The sequence below is a fragment of the Mesocricetus auratus genome, unplaced genomic scaffold, assembly GCF_017639785.1.
Source record: "Mesocricetus auratus isolate SY011 unplaced genomic scaffold, BCM_Maur_2.0 Super-Scaffold_6730, whole genome shotgun sequence".
Lineage (NCBI taxonomy): Eukaryota > Metazoa > Chordata > Mammalia > Rodentia > Cricetidae > Mesocricetus > Mesocricetus auratus.
The window spans coordinates 48,488,050-48,510,072 of record NW_024429184.1 but is presented as its reverse complement, the minus strand read 5'-3'; the positions used below and the strand labels follow the sequence as shown (position 1 = coordinate 48,510,072).

General features: G+C 40.8%; 1 protein-coding gene across 1 annotated transcript in view; it reads right to left on the bottom strand.

Moving 5' to 3' along the window:
• Positions 1-11,124: 11,124 nt before the first annotated feature.
• Cngb3 (cyclic nucleotide gated channel subunit beta 3) overlaps positions 11,125-22,023 on the bottom strand; it is a 168,116-nt gene continuing 157,217 nt past the window's right edge. Inside the window, 2 exon segments of the mRNA XM_005066722.1 lie at positions 11,125-11,299; positions 11,624-11,770. Coding sequence (XP_005066779.1) covers positions 11,125-11,299; positions 11,624-11,770 — 322 coding nt within the window.

Genomic DNA, 22,023 nt, shown 5'->3' with positions numbered 1-22,023 from the left:
TAGAGAAATCATGTTGGAACTGAAATAGAAGCTGCTTCTCTGATAGCTAACTTTCATGGTGAAAGTGCTAAGTAGGCTGCTGGGCCAGAATTCCCACCACCAATAGTACTCAGTTGTGGATTAGTTATTACTCTAATAACTGGCCAGGCAAGACATGCCTGTTGCAGGATCTAGATGGGTGTCCCTTGGGCATGGGGGAAAGTAGGCACTACACCAATGAACCGGCATCAGGAACAAGTTGAAACAACAAGCTCAGTTTATTCCAGGAAGGGGTGAGCCTTATAAACCCATCACCCCTGCCCCAGTGGAGGAGATCTACTGTGCTGGCATCTGCTGAGGTGATGTGTACACTGTCCATAGGTTCATGTCATCTCTCATCTGGCCCTCTGCCGACCCAAACTGGCTGTCAGGAGATATCTATTGTGCATGCTCTAGGTCAGCTGTCAGGCCCATCGAGGCGTAGTTATCTCACACATGCTCACTGGCGCAACAGTTATGGGAAGTTGGGGATAATGATCGATGGTTATTCTGCATCAAAAACAGTGGGAAGTCTTTGTCCATGGCAGTGAGACTTCAGATAGAACATTGGAAGATAAACCGTCCATCTTGAAGACAATTAGTCAATAGCTTTGGGGGAATTTATTTTTATTTCTTATTCCAAAGCAAAGAGTCTTTTATTGTTTAATGAGCTATCCCCATTAGCTCAGGCCCTTCATCCATATATTGAGGTGGTTGATTGGAGAAAGACCCAGGGGAACCACAGGAAGGGATCTTATAGAGCAACATAAGGGGAGTCTCTAGTGGTATGCAACAGTCTTAGGATTGGTGTGCTTTGGGGAATGGACCACCTGTCTTGTATTGATTGGTCAACTGGTTGTTATGGCCCATGGGCCCTCCCAGGGTGGTTGCTATGCTCTGCACATCACTGTTGTGCACTCTCCATAAAGCACACCCAGAGCCGTGAAGCACAGCCCTCCCAGTTGACTTCTGATTGGTTCCTTGCCACGAGGAGGGCATCTGACCTCCCGGTGACTAGGGCAGGCCCAGGAAGGTCAGGCAAGCACATGTTGAGTCTTTTCTGTAGCCTATCAGGGCTACTAAAGCAGGGGCTAGTCCCTTCATTCTCCCCTTCTAGAAGTACCGCTGACAGGACACAATCCTGAGTCCTGCCTGTTAGGGGCTCCAAGGCACAGTAACAGGCCCTGCCATTAGCTGACAGATTTTTCTGAGGGAGTGACATTTACATCTGTTGTAAGGGAGTTTCCTTTTGACTTAGCAAGTCAACCAGGGGAAAGGGGGTGACATATTCTTTCTTATGCTACTTCCTGCTGACTTTGGGGTGCAGCTAGGGACCCAAGAAAGCTGAAATGTTAGTCAAAATCAAAAAAGGTAATTCAGGTAATAGGGTATCTATCAGAAGCATCTGGTTCGCAGACTCTACTGAAGAAACAGGGAGTGTTCACATCTGCTGAACTGGTTTATGCCTGCAGCAAATCCAGAGCTCCATAGTCTAGGAGCAGACTGTAGTCAGTAACTGATGCTCAGATGCATCTGCCAGAAGTGGAAACACGTTTGAGACATGTTTAAACTGGGAACAGAAGTTAAAACTAACATATTTAATTGGAACTCTTTAGACCCATAGTTTTAGTGATCATGACGGGTGGGAGTTCCTGATCACTAAAAGGGGGGACCAGGGGAGAAAATCCCATCCTTAGGAACAGACAGATGGAATCCTTTTGACCTTTGAGAAGTGGATCCAAGCTTTATGACTTTTGATCCTCTGAATCTTAAATGAAGTTTATTATACAAAAGGGCCTAAAAGTTTTAGCATTATCAATCTGTACTGCAATCCACATTGCAGAAAAGACAGATATTTGAGTATCTCTTAAACAGCAGGAACATACTTACACCTTTGAGTCCTAGCAAAAACTACAGATTTGGACTATAGGCTTGTACATTTTTCTTCTGACCAGAGAGATCCAGGTATAGATTGGACAGAGATGCCTTTGGCCTGATGAAAAGCCCTTTATATTTATACTTATATGACAACTAAAATAAATGTTTTTGGGGAATTAATAAATCCTCGGTTGACGTAAACCCTGAGGGAGTAGAGCACTAAGGTATGGAGGATTATCTGTATCAAAAACTAGGTCGTATTAGTGAATGTTTCGGAGATAAAGACTCTTGGAGAAATCTATATAAAATATACCTTTGTGTTTCAGACAAATGTATTTGTGAATACGTTAAAAAAATCAGAAGGCCCGAACTTCAGGCCCAGAGCAGCGTCAAGGGAATCACCGGCATCAGATCCAGGAGCAGTGTCAGACATAGGCCCAAACTTCAGGCCTGCAGCAGCCTCGTCAGAGGGAGGCCCAAGCCCCAGATATTCAGAATTTCTTTCTGTGGAACTTCTTTTTTGTTTTGTTTTGTTTTCTTTATTTTATTTTATTTTTTGGTTTTTGAGGCTGTCGGTCCAGCCTGGCTGTAACTCACAGAGATCCATCTGCCTCTGCCTCCTGAGTGCTGGATTTAAAGGCGTGTGCCACCACCACCCGGCCCTGTTTTTTGTTTTTCAAGACAGAGTTTCTCTGTGGTTTTGGAGGCTGTCCTGGAACTAGCTTTTATAGACCAGGTTGGTCTCGAACTCACAGAGATCCTCCTGTCTCTGCCTCTGCCTCTCAAGTGCTAGGATTAAAGGGATGCACCACCACCACCAGTCTTCTGTGCAACTTTTTACGTGTTCATTTATTTTGAACTTGCCATTTTCCTTCCTCTGCCTCCAAGTGCTGGGATTATAGCAACTATGCTCGGTTCTATACAAATTTTCCTTTTCAGAATTTTTGACTCTAAATTGTTGTTCTCTTGGCTTTTTTGTACTCTAATACTCACCTAGGAGGACTGCAAGTCTGTTTGGTAGTTCTCAGCACTATAGACTGAAAACTATTTCTAGGCCGTAAGCTGGAGAAATGGTTATCCATGTCTTAAACCACATCATTTGTAGATTTTTCAAGGCCAGCAACAGGAGAAGCCAGCTATGCACAAACCGATTTTTATTAACTTTGAACTGGCATTCATCAGCTTTTATTTGTTGCTTGAGTTTATATTTAGGAGCTAATAAAATAATAGGAAAGTGTCTGTCCATGGACAAAATAATCCAGGCCTGAATCAAAACTCCCTCTGAATACACATTAATTGTCCAATACATGAAATTATTCTTTTATTTTTATAACATTCATTGAACATACACTTTGTGCTGGACACTATGTGCTATTGTCCAGCCTTGTTTTGTCATTTGTGAACTACAGACTAATTATATTGCTTCATACAAAAAAAGAAACTGGTGATATAGTTCGGTACAGTGCTTGCTTAACATGCTGGTTTAAACCCCAACATCACATAAAACTGGGCTTAGTGTCATATGCCTGTAACCCCAAAATTAGGGAGGTAGAGGCAGGAAGATCAGAAGGTCAACATATTCACTGGCTATAGAGTGACTTTGAGGACCATCTGCTTTCCTGGTCTATGGGTCTTTGGCCACCAGCGTTTTTGAATCTCTTTCATAAAAAAATGTTGTTTCTATGTATACGTGTTTTCTGGCATGTGTGTGTGCACCATGTGCGTGCAGTGTCTGAGAAGGCCAGAAGAGACCATCTGATCCCCTGGAACTGGAGTTACAGTTTTAAGTCGCTGTGTGTGTGCTAGGAACAGAACCTGGGTCTTCTGTAAGAGCAGCAAGTACTCTTAACCTATGAGCCATCTTCGGAGCCCTGGGTCTCGGTCTTGCAGATTAATGATCACAGATGGACTTAAAGATTATATGGAGCATATATAAATTTTCCCTTATATTAAAATACGTAATGGATCTCTTACATAATCTAAGTATTTATTATAAAATAATTGACTCACATAATTACGAAGACTAAGACTCAAACCTTCCCTTTACAATCCAAAAGTCCGGGAAAGCTATTTGTAGGAGTCCACTCTGAGCACAACGTCTTGAGAAGAAAGAGAATCAATGGTATAATTCATCCTGAATTCAAAGATCTACTGCTTTTCTTTCTTTCAAACACCTAAAAATACAATACCCACAGCCGGGCATTGGTGGAACACACCTTTAATCCAAGGACTCGGGAAGCAGACACAGGTGGATCTCTGTGAGTTCAAGACCAGCCTGGTATACGAAAGCTAGTTCCTGGACAGTCTCCAAAGCCACAGAGAAACCCTATCTCAAAAATACAAACAAAAAGCAAACAAAAACAGTACCCAAGTAAGGAAGTGAAATGCTCAAAGGTGGTGATTTAGATAAATGCTATGCCAAGAAGACCCACTTCTAGTGAATAGAACTGACTTTAGATGGACAGTGAATCTTTGGACTGAACAGAAAATACATGCTTGTGGAACTGAAAAATAAAGTAAAATTGGAAATACTTTTAAATATGGAACAGGCAGCAGCAAAGAGGACAGAGCCACAGCTCCACAGTACTCAGGTACCTAAAGAGTTAACATCCTCTGTTAAGGACTTTGACTCCAGCAAACCCAAGACTGATGGCTTGGATGCTGAATTTCAGAACTAGACAATAAGAAGCAGGATTTGGTTTAATAGAAAATAATTTAATATTGGAAAAACAATGGTCAAGAGAAGGAAAGGTACTTAGGAAGAAGGACACAGCCCAGAGCATAGGCATGGGCTTCTCCAGGAGAGTTGTACTTCACTGTGTTTTTCACAGTCCTACAGAATTTGCTGGGTTTTGAACTGTTATCTTCAAGGTGATGCCAAGATACCTAAATGAGACCATGGGGTGGTTTCTGAGGAACATCTTGCAGGGTTACAATTGATAAGATAATTCTAGATCCCAGGGATGCAAGAATGTAGAATAAATTTTTATTTAAATTATTAAGTGTATTCTTATTGGGTGATGGTGAGAAGGGGACACATGCCTCGGTGAACACATAGAGGCCAGGGCACAGATTTGAAAAGTCAGTTGTCTTTGATTGTACGTTTAAGTCCAGGTCATGTGAGGCCCAGAAAATACCTAACGGAGGAGTGAGACCCTACCCAAGATCATCTACTTTCAGGCCTATGCCTAGGTCATTGCTGTTTTATTGTAAATCATCTCAACATGAAAGGGTTATTATGTCTCACCAGCTGCAAAGTGTTTGCTACCACTGAAGTTTTGCAACAATGCAGTTTGAGGAGTTCCTTCTACTTTCCATAGGTCCTTGATCTTTCTATCCTTCATCAGTACCACCATATAAAAAATTACAGAGCCATTGATTGATGCTATTGGATTGTTTCTTGAAATTTATTGTTTCTGAATGGAAATAAAAATTGGTATTATATGAAACAGGAAAATTTGAGAGGATGAATAATCAACAAGAGAAGAGCATAAGTTACAATGGGGTATTTGAATTCTCCTTTGAAAATTCAAAGAGTGAAAGTCTATACAAACTCATATTCCCTTTTGTTTATTTTCTTCATGTCAGGTTCTTTCTGGTCTCAAAATCACTAATACATATCTCAATTACTACATATTGTGGATGCAAAAACTCAAGTCATGTGTCAAAAGAGTAAGAGATGGTTTATTCTGGAGGCAAATATTGGGTCCCAGGTCACAAATATAGGTCACACCAAATATCGTTTTCAAAGGCAGCAGCTGTTTATGAACTTTTTATAGTGACAGAACAAAGAAAGTTGTCAATCAAGACATCTTTTGCACACATTGATGAGTACATGAGGTACACTGGTTACAACATAAGTGGGAAAACTTCGTTGAAGGTCCCAGATGCTGTCAAATGACATTCTTGGCATTTTATCTGTGGAAGTAAAGAATCTGTTCATACAGTCTAAAGGGACTTACCTAATACAAGGGTATTAGGTTGTACCTGGAGGTGGGTAATGAATGGATGAGGAGGCTAACGGTAGCTCAAGAAAAACTTTAATTAGGATCTAGATGTGCAACAGTCCAACCACTGCACAATCATTGACTTTCTAATGATTATTTAGCATTTGTGGGCTAATTAATGTCATTTAACTTTTATAGGCACAGCTTCTTTTCAGGACCTTTTGTTCATAATATTAACTGCTATTTAAAAATGGTTCATATTCTCTTCAATTATGAAAAATGTCAACCAGCCTTTTGTGAAACTTAAATGGCAACTCATTCAAATGATACCTTTTAAAAAACAGTTTTTGATTTTCAGAAAGCATGTTAAATGTATCCATGTTGTATAGTTTTGAGCAAGTTTAATTAGAATGTAATGGCATTAATTAGAATGAAATTTTGTGTATATTATTACTTTCACTACAAGCCTGACAACTTTCACCTCTTCCCAGCATGCAACTTAGGTAATTGTCTTAGTGCTAACTGAAGTCTGAGGACAGCTTTCTGAAGTACACTTAATTAACCTGGAGGTTTCATAAAGAGCTGTACATGTAGGTTCTGAAAACTGTGAGGCTCTTGTCAATCTGAGTGTGCTGTATGCCCTCCTAACCTTATTACTAAAACTTAAGACAACAAGAAATTCCAATCCGGGACCTTTTGAGTGGTGATTAAGGATGGTATGGAAAATGTTACATTAGCCTGTTTCAAAATGGAGATAGTTTGACTCCACTCTGCATCTGTTGGGCCAGAGGAGTTAAGAGTGGCGTCCTTTAAGTTAGTCTAAAGGAAAACATTGACATGTATTTGGAAAGGGGTCCACTTTTTCCAGCATGTAGCTGCCATCTGATTTTGCCCCAAAGTGATGTTGCAGTGGGTTTTGCCAAATGAAATAGCACATGCAACACTAGTGACACAAGTGAGTAAAAACAATACAAAGTCCAAGTAATAATTCCTTTTAAAATTAATTTTTATTTAAATGAAAAACAGTTTTATTTTACATACCAATCTCAGTTCTCTCTCCCTCCTGTCCTCCCATGGCCCCCAATATCCACTCATCCCAGGCCCCATCCACTCCCCCAGGGAAGGTGAGGCCTCCCATGGGGATCACCAAAGTCTGTCACATCATTTGGGGCAGGCCCTAGGCCCTCCCCCACATATTAGGCTGAGAGAGTATCCCTCCACAGGGAATGGGTTCCCAAAACCTACTCATGCACTCAGGATAAATACTGGTTCCACTGCCAGAAGCCCCATAGACTTCCCAGGTGCCCCAACCAACACCCACGTTCAGGGAGCCTGGCTGTGTCCTATGCTGGTTCCCCATCTGTCAGACTGGGTTCCATGAGCTCTTAAAATGCACTCAAGAGAAGCAGCAGGCAAGTTCTCAGGAAAAGGGTTATGTCTCTGTGAGGGAGAGAGACTTCTTTTTACACTAGGAAAGGGGGACACTTATATTTTGTCTTGTGTGCCATCCATGAGAGGTCTTATTCTGGACAGATAGGTAAGCACTGCACTATTTTGTTAAGTTGTAGTTTTGTTGGCTCAAGTTGTCCTTCTTGAAATGGTCTGATTGAGAAGTGCACCATTGGCCAGGTGAGTTAGGTTCCAAAGGTTTGTATAAGACATTGTATGTCACTGGGTGAGGCTTTAAGTAGCTGTGATCTGGTTGCTAAAGTGAAGAAACTTAGCTTTTGATTTGGTCTTTTGTCTCTATAGGTTTGGTAATCTTGTTGACAGATATTGGCCTTGGGTGCAAATCAGAGTTATCATTCAGAAGGTTCCATGACATCAACCCATATTGGTGCCAGCTGCTTGATCTAGTGACTCACCATCCTTGCTGAAATATAATCCACTTGATTTATGGCCTATTTTATTAAAAAATTCACATCCTTCTACTGTACATAAGAGGTAAGTTGTGTCCACCTTGAACATTTAGCTAACATTAACAGTGTTGTGCCAGAAATTACATAGCACAAAAGTGTAGGCCGAAGGACACTAAGTCACAGTAACATTAAAATCAAGTTTATCAAAGTGGAACAAGGGAACATCATCAGGAAAGAAGGAAAAAATATCTACAATAGGCATTTAAAGGAAATAGCAATTGCTCGAAGCTGATGAGAGTGGACACTAGGGATGGTGGATGAATAAAACCATTGTCAGTTAAGTCCTGGAAATGAAGCTGCAGATTTGCCTGGAGTTTCCAAGGGTGCCAGTAAGGTTAGCTTCCTTCATTAATTTAAGCTACAATCCTGGCTACCATCTCTTTGGGAATGAGATAGATTACATCTAAAGATAATCAAACACTTATTGCTTTGCCTTGTCTTTGACTTCGATAATCAGAACCTCTTCCCCAGTCTCATGAGCAAGAGCCATACTGGTGAGGAGTGATTGACAGGCAGGTCCTCTAGGTAAAACTGCTTTTTAAATCAACATTAAATGGGGCATTTCCTCTGCTGTAATAGAATTTAGCAGTTGAACCTGTCCAGTGTTTTTTTTTTCTGATAGCTTTGTTCCTTTTTCCTCATATTCTTTTCCGTTCTTCTCTCTTGCTTTTGAACTTCCACCTTTTTTCTGGAAGAAGTCATGATAAAGAACTAGTGTTGAAACCATAATTGAAACACTGGAATCACCATCAAACAAACATCTGAATTGGGTGAATATAGGGATCATGTCTGTCTTGCTGCTCCCTGTCATTTCTTACTATTTCCTGTGTTTAAATGTTTGTGTACTATGTTTATTTTACAGAGATGATATTTTAAATGTTTATTTTTAATAAAAATATATAATATACAATACAAAGTCTGGTTTCCTTCCCAATAATGCCAGAGCCTCCGGGAGAAACTCATATTTCTTTTCTTATTTAATCTTCTTAGTTTCATAAATACTTGAGATATTTTTCTTAAAATGTCTGTGTGTATGTGTGTATCTGTGTATGTGTGTCTGTGTGTGTGTGTCTGTGTTTGTGCGTGAGTGTGTGTGGGGGTTCATATGCCACAGCATCTATGTGGGAGTTAGAGCACAACTTGGGAGTGTTGATTCTTTCTTCCACTATGAGGGATTGAATTCAGGCTGGCAGATTTGGCTGCAGGTGCATTTACCACTGACACATCTCTCCAGCCCCAACCTATTGTTTTTTATAAACCAGTTCTGTATATTAGTATTATCTGTAGAAATCTTGTATCTTTAGCACATATGTTTCTTGTACAAATTGTTATTTTTAGGTTACTACAAGCATTTGATTTACATTGTACTCATTATTCACTACAGTGCTAATTTGTAGAAGATCCAAGTTTTACGATCTTCAAATGTGATGATTTTGTAATATTTGTTTTCCTCATTTTCTGAAAAATTCATGGCTACTCATTTCTAAGTGTTGGAGAGAACATTCTGTTCACACAGATTTATTATGAGCACAAAAGAAAAACAGAAACAAAAAAAAAGAGAGAGAAAAAGGAGTCATGGTTTCCTATCTTTACATTTCTAGGAATTACCGGGTAGCTCAGTGTAAATCTGAATGTTGGTTAACAGTTTGTACCACAGTTCATTGTGACCTAATCCAAATTTGTTGACTGACTTTGTTTATGACTCAGATGTTTTGATGAATATATAGGGCTATTTCTGTTTTTCTTTTAAGATTCTGTTATATGTCGATTAAATATTTGTGAAAATGTTGCTCACTGGCATGTTGTTGACATGATTTATACATTTACCTTTCCATGTGTATGATTTGTTACCATGTGTTGTGAAATGCCCCCCCCATAAGTTCATCTGTTTAAATTACTTGGTTCCCAAGTGGTGGCAACATTTGGGATTGCTGTAGAAACTTTTAGGAGGAAGAGTTGAGACTCACTGGAAATAAGTGAGTCTGTGAATGTGGGTCTTGAGATTTTGTAGCTTGGTAACACCTCCTGCTTACTCTTTGCTTCCTGATGGTGGATATAATATCACCATCTGGTCTCCAGTTCCTGCCACTGTGCCTTTCCCACTGTTCTGGACTGTAACCCCTTGTACTGTAAGCCAATATTACCTCTTTCTTGAGTTGCTTTTTGCTAGATTGTCATAGCAACTTGAAGGTAACTACAGTATCATGATTACTGTTAATTATTGTGGCCATGCTTTTAGAACTGTTTTTTTTTTTTGTTTGTTTTGTTTTGTTTTATCAAGTTACCCTGATCACCAAAGTAGCAAATACAACCATTGCTCCCAGGGGAAATACAGGGCCTGTTCCTGATGAGTCTTAGACCACATGTTTTTTGGTCAATTGGTCAATATATAACTTTATTGCTTGTATGTTTTTTTTAGAAATACGTTAGTTAATGTAGCACACTATCCCATGAACTATGCATTCCCACACAGAGCTCATAGATAATTTGACTGTAACTAGTAACCTGAGTAAAAATTATAATAGTATATTTCCTCTCTCGGTGATACCATAGAATTTTGTACTTAGGAAGTCTGGGCAGTACTCAAGTATTATTCTTGGTACAACATAGTCACAAAAAATTAATTAAAAACTCAAAACTACAAAGTAAAATAAAACAGCTAAAAACAGCTGTGGCAACAAATAGATTGCTTTGGGCCACTTATTTGCATAAGAGTCACAATAAGAAACAGGAGTAAAGGGCTGGAGATGGCTCAGAGGTTAAGAGCACCAACTGGCTGCTCTTCCTAGAGGTCCTGAGTTTGATTCCCAGCAACATGATGACTTGCAACCAGCTATCACAAGATCTGGTGACCTCTTCTGACATTCAGGCATTCATGCAGGCAAACACTGTTAACATAATAAATAAATAAATAAATAAATAAATAAATAAATAAATATTTTTAAGGAATAAAAAGGAGTGAACTTGAGAAGAACTGATAATGCACCTATCAAATTTCCTGTTTTGATTTTTTTTCCTTTTAGTATTTTACTTGACATGAATGACACAAAAACATACGTTGATTTGGGGGTTACCAATAAATTATAGTAGGTAGATTCAGTCAAATAGAACTCATGAACAATTAAATTTGGGTGCGTTTATAAATATGCATATTAAATTAAGGTGACCCATTGACTTCATGTAATGATTAAAGAAGATGAAGTTTAAATAACAAATGTCACTATGCAGCACAATTGCTAGGGTTACATTAGTCCGAATCGCCCGATGTCTGAACTAGAGCCTGAATGGATGTACACAGGAGCATTCCCCACTTCCGCAGCGAGCCCACAGTTCCCTGTGCTCCCATCAATCGGCCTTGTTACCTAAGCAGTTTGTTCTCTCTTGCCTTTGAGGGGACTTCCAAGGTCTGCTTCTCCCGTGCTTTCCAGGAGAACTTTAATCATTTTGGGTGTCTCTTCTTTTGGTGGGCAAAGAAAGGCAGGTCCTGTTGGTGGAGGGATTGCCTGTGGGCTCTTCCCCTTCCTGTTTACAAGAACTCTGGAGACAAGGGAAGAACACTGTTTTGAGTAGCTCTGTGACAGCAGCACCAAATTTTCCCTGAACAGTGGTAATTTCTCCCCCCCCCCCACCTTGGCTTTCAGTTTGGGGTGTATCTCATGAAGACAGTTGTCACTTACTTCATGTAACACAATTATCCTCATCTTACATTTTATAGAGTAAAACCACTATTCTCCACCCCTCCGTATAGTAACCCACTCTAGTTCTATCTGACTTGGGACTTGTTTCAGTCCTCTTGCCTCAGTCTTCCCCGTGCTGGGATTCTAAGCTGGCATCATCACACCAGGTTCTGTTGAGTCATACCTGGCTTTCTTCATGAGGAGTGTTTTACAAGATGGGTAATGGTGCAGAATTTCTTGGAGACTCTTTTTGTCCAGAATTAAGAGATTGGCAAACCCATGGGCCACCACGTCAGCAGTTCGACGGTTTCCTCCCCCTTTCGCCAGGAGGCTGTGAGATAGAAAAGCAGCTCTTCAATCACAGGTTCACTCACCCTCCATTGACTTACCTTTTAAATCTCAAATAAAATTCAATTACACATTTAAACTTGGTATCAATTGGTAAATTCATAAGATGTTGACTTTTCTTCAATACAGTTGAGTTCTTCCTGATGGGAAATACAGAATCTTCAGCAAATACTGTGTGTTTAGTACCTTTAGTCCATGGTTCCTTTTAATAGTCAACTTGAGACAATCTAGAATCACTTGGAAAAGGGAGTCTCTATGAGACATTGTCTAGTGAGGGGATAATCTTGCTTATGTTAACAGAGGCCAGAAGACTTGCTGACTGTGGGTGTTATCATTCTTTGAGCTGGAGATCGTGGACTGTGCTAACAGTAGAGAAAGAGGTACCTGCCACTGTACCTTGTTAAGGATAATTATTATGTTAAGAAAGGAGAGAGAAGGCTGCCACTTCAGAACTAAAGAATAAGAAGACCTTTGACGCCTTACAGACTCGTCCATCTTTTTATGTGTTTCATTATCCTGGTCATGGACTGTTCCAGCCTTCGGCTACAACACATTCTTCAAACGTCAGTGCGTCATCTTCTGACATGCTGTTGAAGTTCTGAGGTTGGAGTCACTGCACTGCTCAGCTTTTTACAAGTTAAGTAACAGAACCGAAGCAGAAGTAAGTACTGGGATTTGGAATGTAAGATACCAACTACCCATCAGTATTGTTATTGATATTTCAGACTTAATTAAAAAAAAAACCTATAACCAAAACGAAACAAAACCCCAAAAAGATAAAAGGTATCCTGTCACAGCTGTAGGAAGACGACTAGCTGTGGAGATGCTTTTGGATGAGGCAAATATTTGTATCTCAGCCAAGAGTAAAGCAGAGTGCCCTCGATAATGCACGTGGACCTAACCCAAGCAAGGGGCTGAGTGGACCAAAAAGGCTTACTAAGGAAGACGTGATCCCCTGTGTTTGAGACGAGACTTCCCTGCTTCTCCGGCTCCGTCCCCTAGACCCAGACATCAGCCCTTCTTGCACACTGAGCCTGCTGGTTCTCACACTTGCACGTAGGCTTCCCTGGGCTCTGCTTGCAGACCACAGTCTTGAGGGACTTGGAAGTTTGCACAATGTACAGTCCCCTTCTTCATTGTGGCTCTCACCAAGAATCCTCCCGGGCTCTCAGGCTGACGATCTGGAGGCCGCTGTGAGCCGTAGGCTCCAAGATGACGATGATTTTCTGTGCTGTGTGAAGAGGCCTAATGTTGAAGGAGAGGAAGCCAGCATTCCGAAATAGTGGCAATAAAAGAGGTGGAGAAGGCCTCGCACCTGCCTGTCGGGCTGTCTCTGCGGCCTGTCCCGCGAATCGCTTGCTGAGGTCTGGTTAGCAGCCCACTTCCCTTTTGTTCCCGTGGTTCCATATGAGATTCTACCATTTGCATATGTGTTAGGCTTGGTCAGAGGACAAGCAGCAGCGAGTGGTGTGTGCATGTGTTTGTGCAAAAGTGTCCCTTGGTGCCTACAGAGGACTGATTCTCCAGCCGTCTACAGGAGCCAGAACCCTCCGATGCTCAAGTAGTTTTTAGAAGATGATGCTCAAGTAGTTTTTAGATGATTTGGAATTTGCATATAACCTATGCCTACCTTCCCATGTACTTTTAGTCATCTCTAGATTACAAATAAATCCTAATACCATGTAAATTCTGTAACAAACAAAAGAAAGGAGAGAGAAATGAATCATGAAAAATTCTCTACTGAAGTCAAGCTGAGTTGGCTATTGTGCTACAATCTATGAGCATTTGGGAAGTTGAGGTACAAGGATCAGGTCAGCCTGGAATACATAACAATACACTGTCAAAACAAAACAAAACAAGAAGCAAATACCAGAGCCTAAAGAAAGGGGAAGGGACCTGTGCAAACCTGGGCACTTCCCTGAACCTAACATTGAAGATGGGGGCTGGGGAGAGAAGGCTAAGGCTCTCCAAACCACTGAAGAATGAAATTACCCCTCCAGATAGAACATACATGTTTAGAATCCTCTAGTGTGACTGTGTTAATGCTTGTTTACTTTAGTCAATGACTGCTTTTTCCAGAGAAGACAAAGAAATTTTATTTCACCCATCTACATTTCTATGCAGCATTCTATACATACATGAGAGTACATATGATCTATCTACATAGCTGGCCATCATCCATCACAGAATCCATGATCATCTTTTTATTAACTCATCCATCCAAGTTTCTATCTGCCTTCCTGCTTCTCTATTAAATGGGAGGATGGGGTCGGATGAGGTAGTTTCATCCACACTCCTGTGGTTTTTAATATGGAGGAGTCAAGTAGTTAAACAGGGCAGGATGTTATTGGGGGGCTTAATCTGAACCCCAGAGAACCTCTGTGAGCATGCCAAACTCTATGAGAAGGAACGGAAATAACATATTTAAATGTCAGGCTATTTTGAGATTTCTCAGGCTTTAATTAAACTTGCCTACAGGTTGCACGTTTGGAGTGCTTGGTGAGTTTCTGAACAGAAGAAATAGTCTGTCTGCCAGATGGATTTTACCCAAACTCTCTCAGCAATGTTTAAAATAGCATCTTTTTCTCTTCTTATCCACAAAATGCCTCCCCAGAATTCCACTGGTGAAAAGTTTTACTCATTAAATTGCTTAGTAAGAAGGACCCTCCCTCAATATTCACAGCGCCATGTAGAGTTTACCAAAGGCCTGGTGACAGAAGACAAATAGCTGATGCTACAGTTAAATGTCTCCAGGTTTAAAAAAAGCTTGACCTGAGCAATAGTAGAAGAAATAAAGGAAACTTTTCTAATCCTGGACCCACTCGTTGCTGTGACCTTAGACAGCTTACGGCCTTTTTTGATTTTTCTGCTCATTCATGGAACTTCTAAGCCCCACGATGTATTCAAGACACTAAGAGGGAATAGAAGAGGCTCATCATCAAAGCATGATGTCATTATGTGAGAAAGCTGTAGGATTAGGAACCAAATCATCATTTCAGATACCCCTTTGTGAACACATTGCTAATCGATTTTGCTGAAAACAGAAACCTCTTTTTATCTGCTACAGGAAACTGGTTATCCTGAAAGGACTGGCTTTTTGTACTTGTGATACTCAGCTATGGAAAATGTCCAATTGGGCAAAATCTTTTAATGAATTCTCAACCCCAGTTTGTGATATGCAAGTAGACATGAGTAGACTTCAGAGCTACATTCTCTGAGTAGATACAAGAGAGAATATAGAAAAGAATATCATTGCTAGCTATATATTGTTTTCAGACACAATTCAGTAAGACTATCCTGCTAGATAGGGCAGGGTCAGTCAGTAGAGTGCATCTTGGAAACCCAGCCCTTAAGTGTGCTAGGCAAGTGATGTACTTTGGAACTACACATCCAACTCTATTAAGATTTGGTAAGTACTGTGGTGTGTGAGATCACATATAAGTAATTGTTCTTTGACATGCAATCCTTCAGGAAAAGATACAGAATTCACCATGTACGTTGCAAAGAAGAAAAACAGGCATAAATTAAATATATATAAAATGTAGGCATGACCTGCAATCCCAGTGCCAGTGAGTCTGGGAAACAGGGAGGTTCCCAAGAGATATGCATGATACCCCAGAGAAGTGGAATGAGGCAAGATCCTGAGCAGATTGGGAACATTGGGAGAGGAGAGAGGGATCCAAGAAAAAGAGAGGGGATAAGAGGAGGGGAGAAGAAGGCTTGGGGGAACAGGAAGGTTGAGTTGAGGTAAGAATAGAGGAGAGCAGGATGAGAGATACCATAATAGATTGAGTCATTATAGGCTTGAGGAGAGAGCTGACACTAGTGAGATCTCCAGAGATCTACAAGGATAACACCAACTGGCAAACTAAGCAATAGTGCAGAGACTACATTAATAGCCCCTCCTTGGTGATAGGGTTGATGACTACCCTATATGCCATCGTAGAAACTTCATCCAGGGACTGATGGAAGTAGAGACAGGTACCCACAGCTAAACACTGAACTGAACTCCTGTAACCTAGTGACAGAGATGGAGGAGTGATGAGCAAAGGGGTCAAGACCATGATGGTGAAACCCACAAAGACAGCTGACTGGATAAGGGGGAGCTCTTGAATCCCAGACTGATGGCTGAGAGGCCAACAGGGGACTGATCCAGTCTCCATGAATGTAGTGCCAGTGAGGAGGCCACGGGAATCACTGGGGCCTTGGGTAGTAGATCAGTGTTTACCATGGTGTATGAATGATCTTTGGGAGCCCATTCCACATGGAGGGATGTTCTCTCAGCCTGGACACATGGGGAAGGGCCTGCCCTGGATGAAATGACAGACTTTGGAGATCCCTCCCCAGGAGGGCCTCACCCTTCCTGGGGAATGATGTGGGAATGGGGTGGGGGGCTGGGGAGGTTGGTGGAGGGGCAAGGGAGGAGGGGTGGGAGAGGGAGCTGGGATTGACATGTGAAGCATTCACGTTTCTAATTTAAATAGAAACATATATTAAGAAAAAAAGAAAAATATAGGCATGACATACACCATAATGAGCTGGTTCTGGCATTACAAAGATAATTAGCAGTTTTCCTCAAGCTATTTGTAGCTAGGAGAAGAGTAAGTGCATATAAAGACAGTAAGAATAGCAAATACTATTGATGATAGTAACATCCCAAGTTAACATTATCCAGTGTTTACTGTGAGCCAGAGAGTTCTGTAAGTTGTTTTTATGTAATAATCTAATTAATTCTTTACAATCCTGTAAGAAAATTGTGCATCACCATGACTGAATTTGGCAGAGGAAAGTGAGCAGTATCAGACAATTACTTTCAGACAAGACTTACCACAAATCTCGGCATGGGGTGTAAATGTAGTCAGCTTTCTAACACAACTCAGAGCCATTAATGCTCTGATAACTACAGGAAATAGAAATGTTTCTAAAATAAAGATATTTCTAATCTGAAATGTAGAATTATTTCCTAAAATAGAAATAAAACTAATTCTAAATGTCAGTCTGTAGGAAAAGCATCATCTCCAGTGTTGAGAAAGAGATGAAAACTTCAAATATTTGTTCTCATTAAGCAAATTTCCAGCTGTGCTATATGTGGGAGCAGGAGCTCAGATCACCTCTGTGGACTTCTCCTGGGACTTTGTCAATCTTGTCAGGAAACACTTTGTTCCCTGACAACTTTCCAACTTGACTAAGAATAAATTCTCACCAAACTTTTGCTGGTGAGCAAACATCAGAGGATATTCTGGGGTCACCTCTGCCTGGGCGTCTTGCTCTTTGCAGATACTTTGATATTCATCAAGTACGTGCAGTACGTGCTAAAATGACAAGCACATGGTAGCCTAGATTTAAAAAATATATATTTTGAAGGACTTCTGTGCACTTGAATTTTTAACAAAGTTAGAGAGTTTAGATTTCACAGCTATCTGGTTCAATTTTCTCTGCCAGGTCTTGATTTCAGAGTTGAATTGGCTATAGCCAAGTGAATGAAGAATGAATCTGGGTAAAGATCTAAGGAGGAGTGCAAAGAAACAGAATGGTATGTGTTATCATTTTATGTCTTGCATATTAATGTCTCTTTAAGTGTCAAAGGAATAGTTTACAAGGATACTTCGGTAACACAACAGTTATCAATTGAGAATACATTAGGCTGTTCCTTTGGAATCATGGTGACTAACAATTTCATTTACTTTTTTAAAATAAAGCTTTTAATTTTAAAAGTGCTTTTCTTTTCAAAACTAAGCCCCAATATTTTGTTGGTAGATTCTTGCCATGGTCTAAGATCCATTAAGTGATTTGGGCCAGGAAGATATGAGGACCTGACTTCAAATCCACAGCACCCACATTAAAAAATCAAAACAAACCCAAAACCAGACAAGGCTGGGAGTGACTGTAACCCCAGTACGAAGATGCTGAGCTAAGCAAATCCCAAAAGTTCATTGGCTAACCAGCTTAGCTGAAAACACAAACTTCTGGTTCAGTGAAAGACCCTGTCTCAAAGTAGTCAGGTGGAAAGTGACCAAAGAAGATACCAATGTCCTGTTCTGGGCTCTCTATGAGCACACCCAAGTACATGCACTTACACAATCATGTGTGTGTCGTTACACCACACACACACACACACACACACACACACACACACACACACAAAGTTAAAATTCAAGGTGAGAACTAGTTTCAAGTCAAGGGTTTCTCCATGTATAAAAATTCTAGTGATGCTAATTATACCACTGTTATTGTTCTTAATCACACATTTATGTCAAAAGACATTAGGAAAAAAATCAGGCTGTTTTGATAATGTATGTCAAGGTCTCACTTGGGGATAAAGAGACCACTGAGTGGTTAAGAGCATTTTCTGCTCTTTCAGAGGACCTGAGTTTGGTTTCCAGAACCCATGTCAGGTGGCGCATTGCTGCCTGTAACTACATCTCCAGAGAATCTGGTATGTTCTGGTCTCCATGGCACCTGCAAACTTGTGGCATGCATGTATGTAGACATATTCACAAATACACATAAAAAGAATTATGCTTCTTGTATGTATTCCAAATGGCAGTAAAGAGCCTACATTGAGTTATTTGCAAAGAGATCTTGAGAATATTTGAACACATGTGTAAAAAATAGTACTGATTATGTAATTGTTCATGGAAGCATGGTGTGGCAAAAAGGTTCTGTATAGCTAGAGACCACACTATGGAGTATGTGGTAAATGTGTAAGTACATTTTAAAATATGGGTTTTGTTCCTATTTGATACAGGAAAATATTGGAAATGCAGGGTTTGGTTTTCTAGTATTGAATATTCTTATCCTTGATAACATAAAAGGAAGACAAAATTAGAAAAAGAATAACAGATATTTCAGTTAAGCATTAAAAATACAAGTGTCTGAAGACCTAGATGTTTCTCTGGTGTGCCTCTCTTTAAAAATTGTTCAGGACAAATATAAACAGAGTGAAGAGGAACACAAAATTAGTTTTCAAATTATTTGACCTTTTCACAGTGATGTAGAGGTAATATAAATAAAAAAATAATTCCTCAGAATGGGCAGTTTGACCAGAAAATTCAGTACTTAAATATCTTGAATGAAAACCAAATGATCTAAAGCATCCAATTCTTTCAAATAGCGTGAAATAAGTGATGCTAAAAGGAGTGGAAAGCGAGTGAATTGCTGAATTAATGATCACATTTATGAACATGAATTGACCCCTAGCAAAGGAATTCACTCAGCAAATATTTATTGGCTACCTGTTCTCTTCTGGGTACAATTTAGAGGAATGCAAATTAGAAAAACCTATTAAAATCCAAAACAAATGAAAAAAAGCAAGGTCAGCAATGCTGTGGGAAAAGAGCTACGCATTGTTAATTGTATTGTTCATGGGTTCGCTGTTTTTTGAGAATTAGCTGCTCACATACTTGAAGAATTACATAAATGCTTCTGCCTTTTGGCCTACTTATTCTACTTTGGGGAATAAACCTGAAAGAAATAACTTCAAAGAAAAATGAAGTAATTTTACAAAGATAAATCCAGCAGTGCTATTTTTAGTAATGACAAGGGGCACAAGACTGACTACTAAGTTATGACAAAAATGAGCATGCATTTGTACAGTCACTGGGACACAGAGATTATCCACTTACTTAACAACTATTTATTAGGCCAAGCATGGATTAAATGTAGGACAAATTATATGTGGTATCTATTAGACCATGGGAGCCTTTGCAGTGTCTGTGCAAACTAGAGAAATACGACGTTTCTGGGAACGTGCTGTACTGTAGGTCCAAATCTTAGGTAGAAGAATGTCTTTTTTTTCCAATGTAAAAGCACAGAGGTGTGACTGAGCATAGTAGTTGGGGCTCACGGCCAAGGAGGGGAGTGCAGGCTACTTTGCAGGTCTCCTTGCTCCTTTAGTATTTCCAGGGCAGAGAACATAGTTGAAACAGCGATAAGTGGCTGTCCTGGTGCTTCTATTTGGAGGGGATGGTGTGAAGAAATAAATGCACCTATAAACATCCAGCTACAAAGATAAATGGTCTAAAAAAGTGAATACAGTTTGACAAGATAGTATAGCAAGGGGGCCTGGGTAGTCCCTACAGTGAGGAATCGAAGAAGCCCTCAAAATAAGCTGAGATTGAGAAAAGATGGGTGGGGGGGGGGAGGGAGATGGGTGGGAAAAATATGCAGGCAGAAGCAACAGCTTTTGCAAACCATAGCTGGACAGAGTGTGCCCAATCAAGGAGGACACTTGGATTACTATGTAACCTAAAGTAGACATGCAGACAGGCTAGAAGCTCTAGGATTTTGTAGGCCCGAATAAGACCTCTGTACTTATTTTTAAGAATAGCATGGACACATTTGGGCAGGAGAACACAGATCTGATCAGGTCAGTGCTCCCCATCATCATTCAATTGCAGATTAGAGGCTGAGTTATGGAGAGTGTGGCAGGAGATGTCTGGTCAGATGTGGAGGGGGCTTGGAATCCCCAAAGCATCAGCAGCAGTGAAGGTGTCAGTGATTTGAGATATAGTGAGGAGATAAGAGGGACAAATCTTAGGTGATGAATAGCCATGTCAGGCAAAGCACAGGAATATGGCATCTTTTCTTTTTTTTCCTCTAAAACTCCAAATGTTAAATTGTAAAGGTTTTGGCATTATGTTAATTTCCTATAGCTACTGTAATTAATTATCACTAAATAGTGCCATATAGCTACAAAAATTTACAAAGTAAGTTCCAAGTTAAGGTGCCAGCTAAGGTGTGCTCCATCCAATGATTCTACTGGAAGTTTTCTTGTATCTGCGGCGCATACACAAGCATTTCTTGCCTGCATGACTGCAATTCCTGCCTCAGTCTTAGGACTTTCTCTCTTACCGTCTTTCATAAAAAATACTTATTTCTGGATTGGAGACTTAGTTGTAGCTTCTATCACTGTGATGAAAAACCATGACCAAAGCAACTTAGGTAGGAAAGGATTTATTTGCCTGACACTTCCATATCATAGTTCATCACTGAAGGAAGTTACCACAGGAACTCAAGCAGGGCAGGAGCTGATGGTGGAGTGCTACTTGTTGACTTGCTTCTCATGGTTTTCTCAGCCTGTAGGACCTAGGACCATCAACTCTGGGATGTCGCCACCCGTCATGGGCTGGGACTTCCCCTATCAGTCACTAATTAAGAAAACGTCCTACAATTGAATCTTATGGAGGCTGTCTTAGGATTATTATTCCTATGATGAAACACCATTACCAAAAGCAAGTTGGGGAGGAGTGGTGGTTTGAATGAAAATGGCCTCTCATGGATTCACAGGGAGTAGTGCTATTAGGAGGTGTGGCCTTGCTGGAGTAGGTGTGGCCTTGCTGGAAGAAGTGTGCCACTGGGGGTGGGCATTGAGGTTTCAGAAGCTCAGCCTAGCCCAGCGGCTCATTCTTCCTTCCTGCTGCCTATAGATCCAGATGTAGAACTCCCAGACCCGCTCTAGCACCATGTCTGCCTGCACTGTAGCAAGCCATGACAATAATGGACTAAACCTCTGCATGTAAGCCAGCCCTGCAACGAAACGTTTTCTTTTATAAGGGTTGCCATGGTCATAGTGGTTTTTTTTCTTTCCAGCTTTAGAAACCTGAACTAAGACAGGTTTATTTGGCTTACACTCCCACATCATAGTTCATCACTGAAGGAAGTCAAGACAATAACTCAAGCAGGGTTGGAACCTGGAGGTTGGAGCTTATGCGGAGGCAATGGAGAGGTGCTGCTTACGGGCTTGTTCCTCATTGCCGGCCCCTCACTTGCTACCATGGCCACAGTTGGTGACCCAGAACCTTGGCATCAGTTTGACCTTTGTTGGTGACTTGGGCCATACATATCATTACTGACCCTGGCAGTTGTAGGACCATAGACCCAGACATGGTACTCAGAAGCAACCTGGGCCCAGATGACTCAATAGTCCCAGGTGACAAAATAGGCCACTCATATCTGCATTACCTCGGTAGCAGGGTGGCCCTTTGGCCCCAACATGGCCTTAGATAGAGGCCCAAATTGTGGACATCCACATGACCCCTGGTGGTAACAGGTACCATGGACATCAACACAGATCCTGGGGACATCAACATAGACCCTGGCTGGGGTAGAGCCACAGAATCACACATGTCCCATGTCTGCAGGACAAGCCTGATGATTCTGTGGCCCTGGGCAACATCCAGGTCAACCAGATTGGGATAGCCCCTTTTATCCCAATGGTGGTTGGAACCTAAGTAG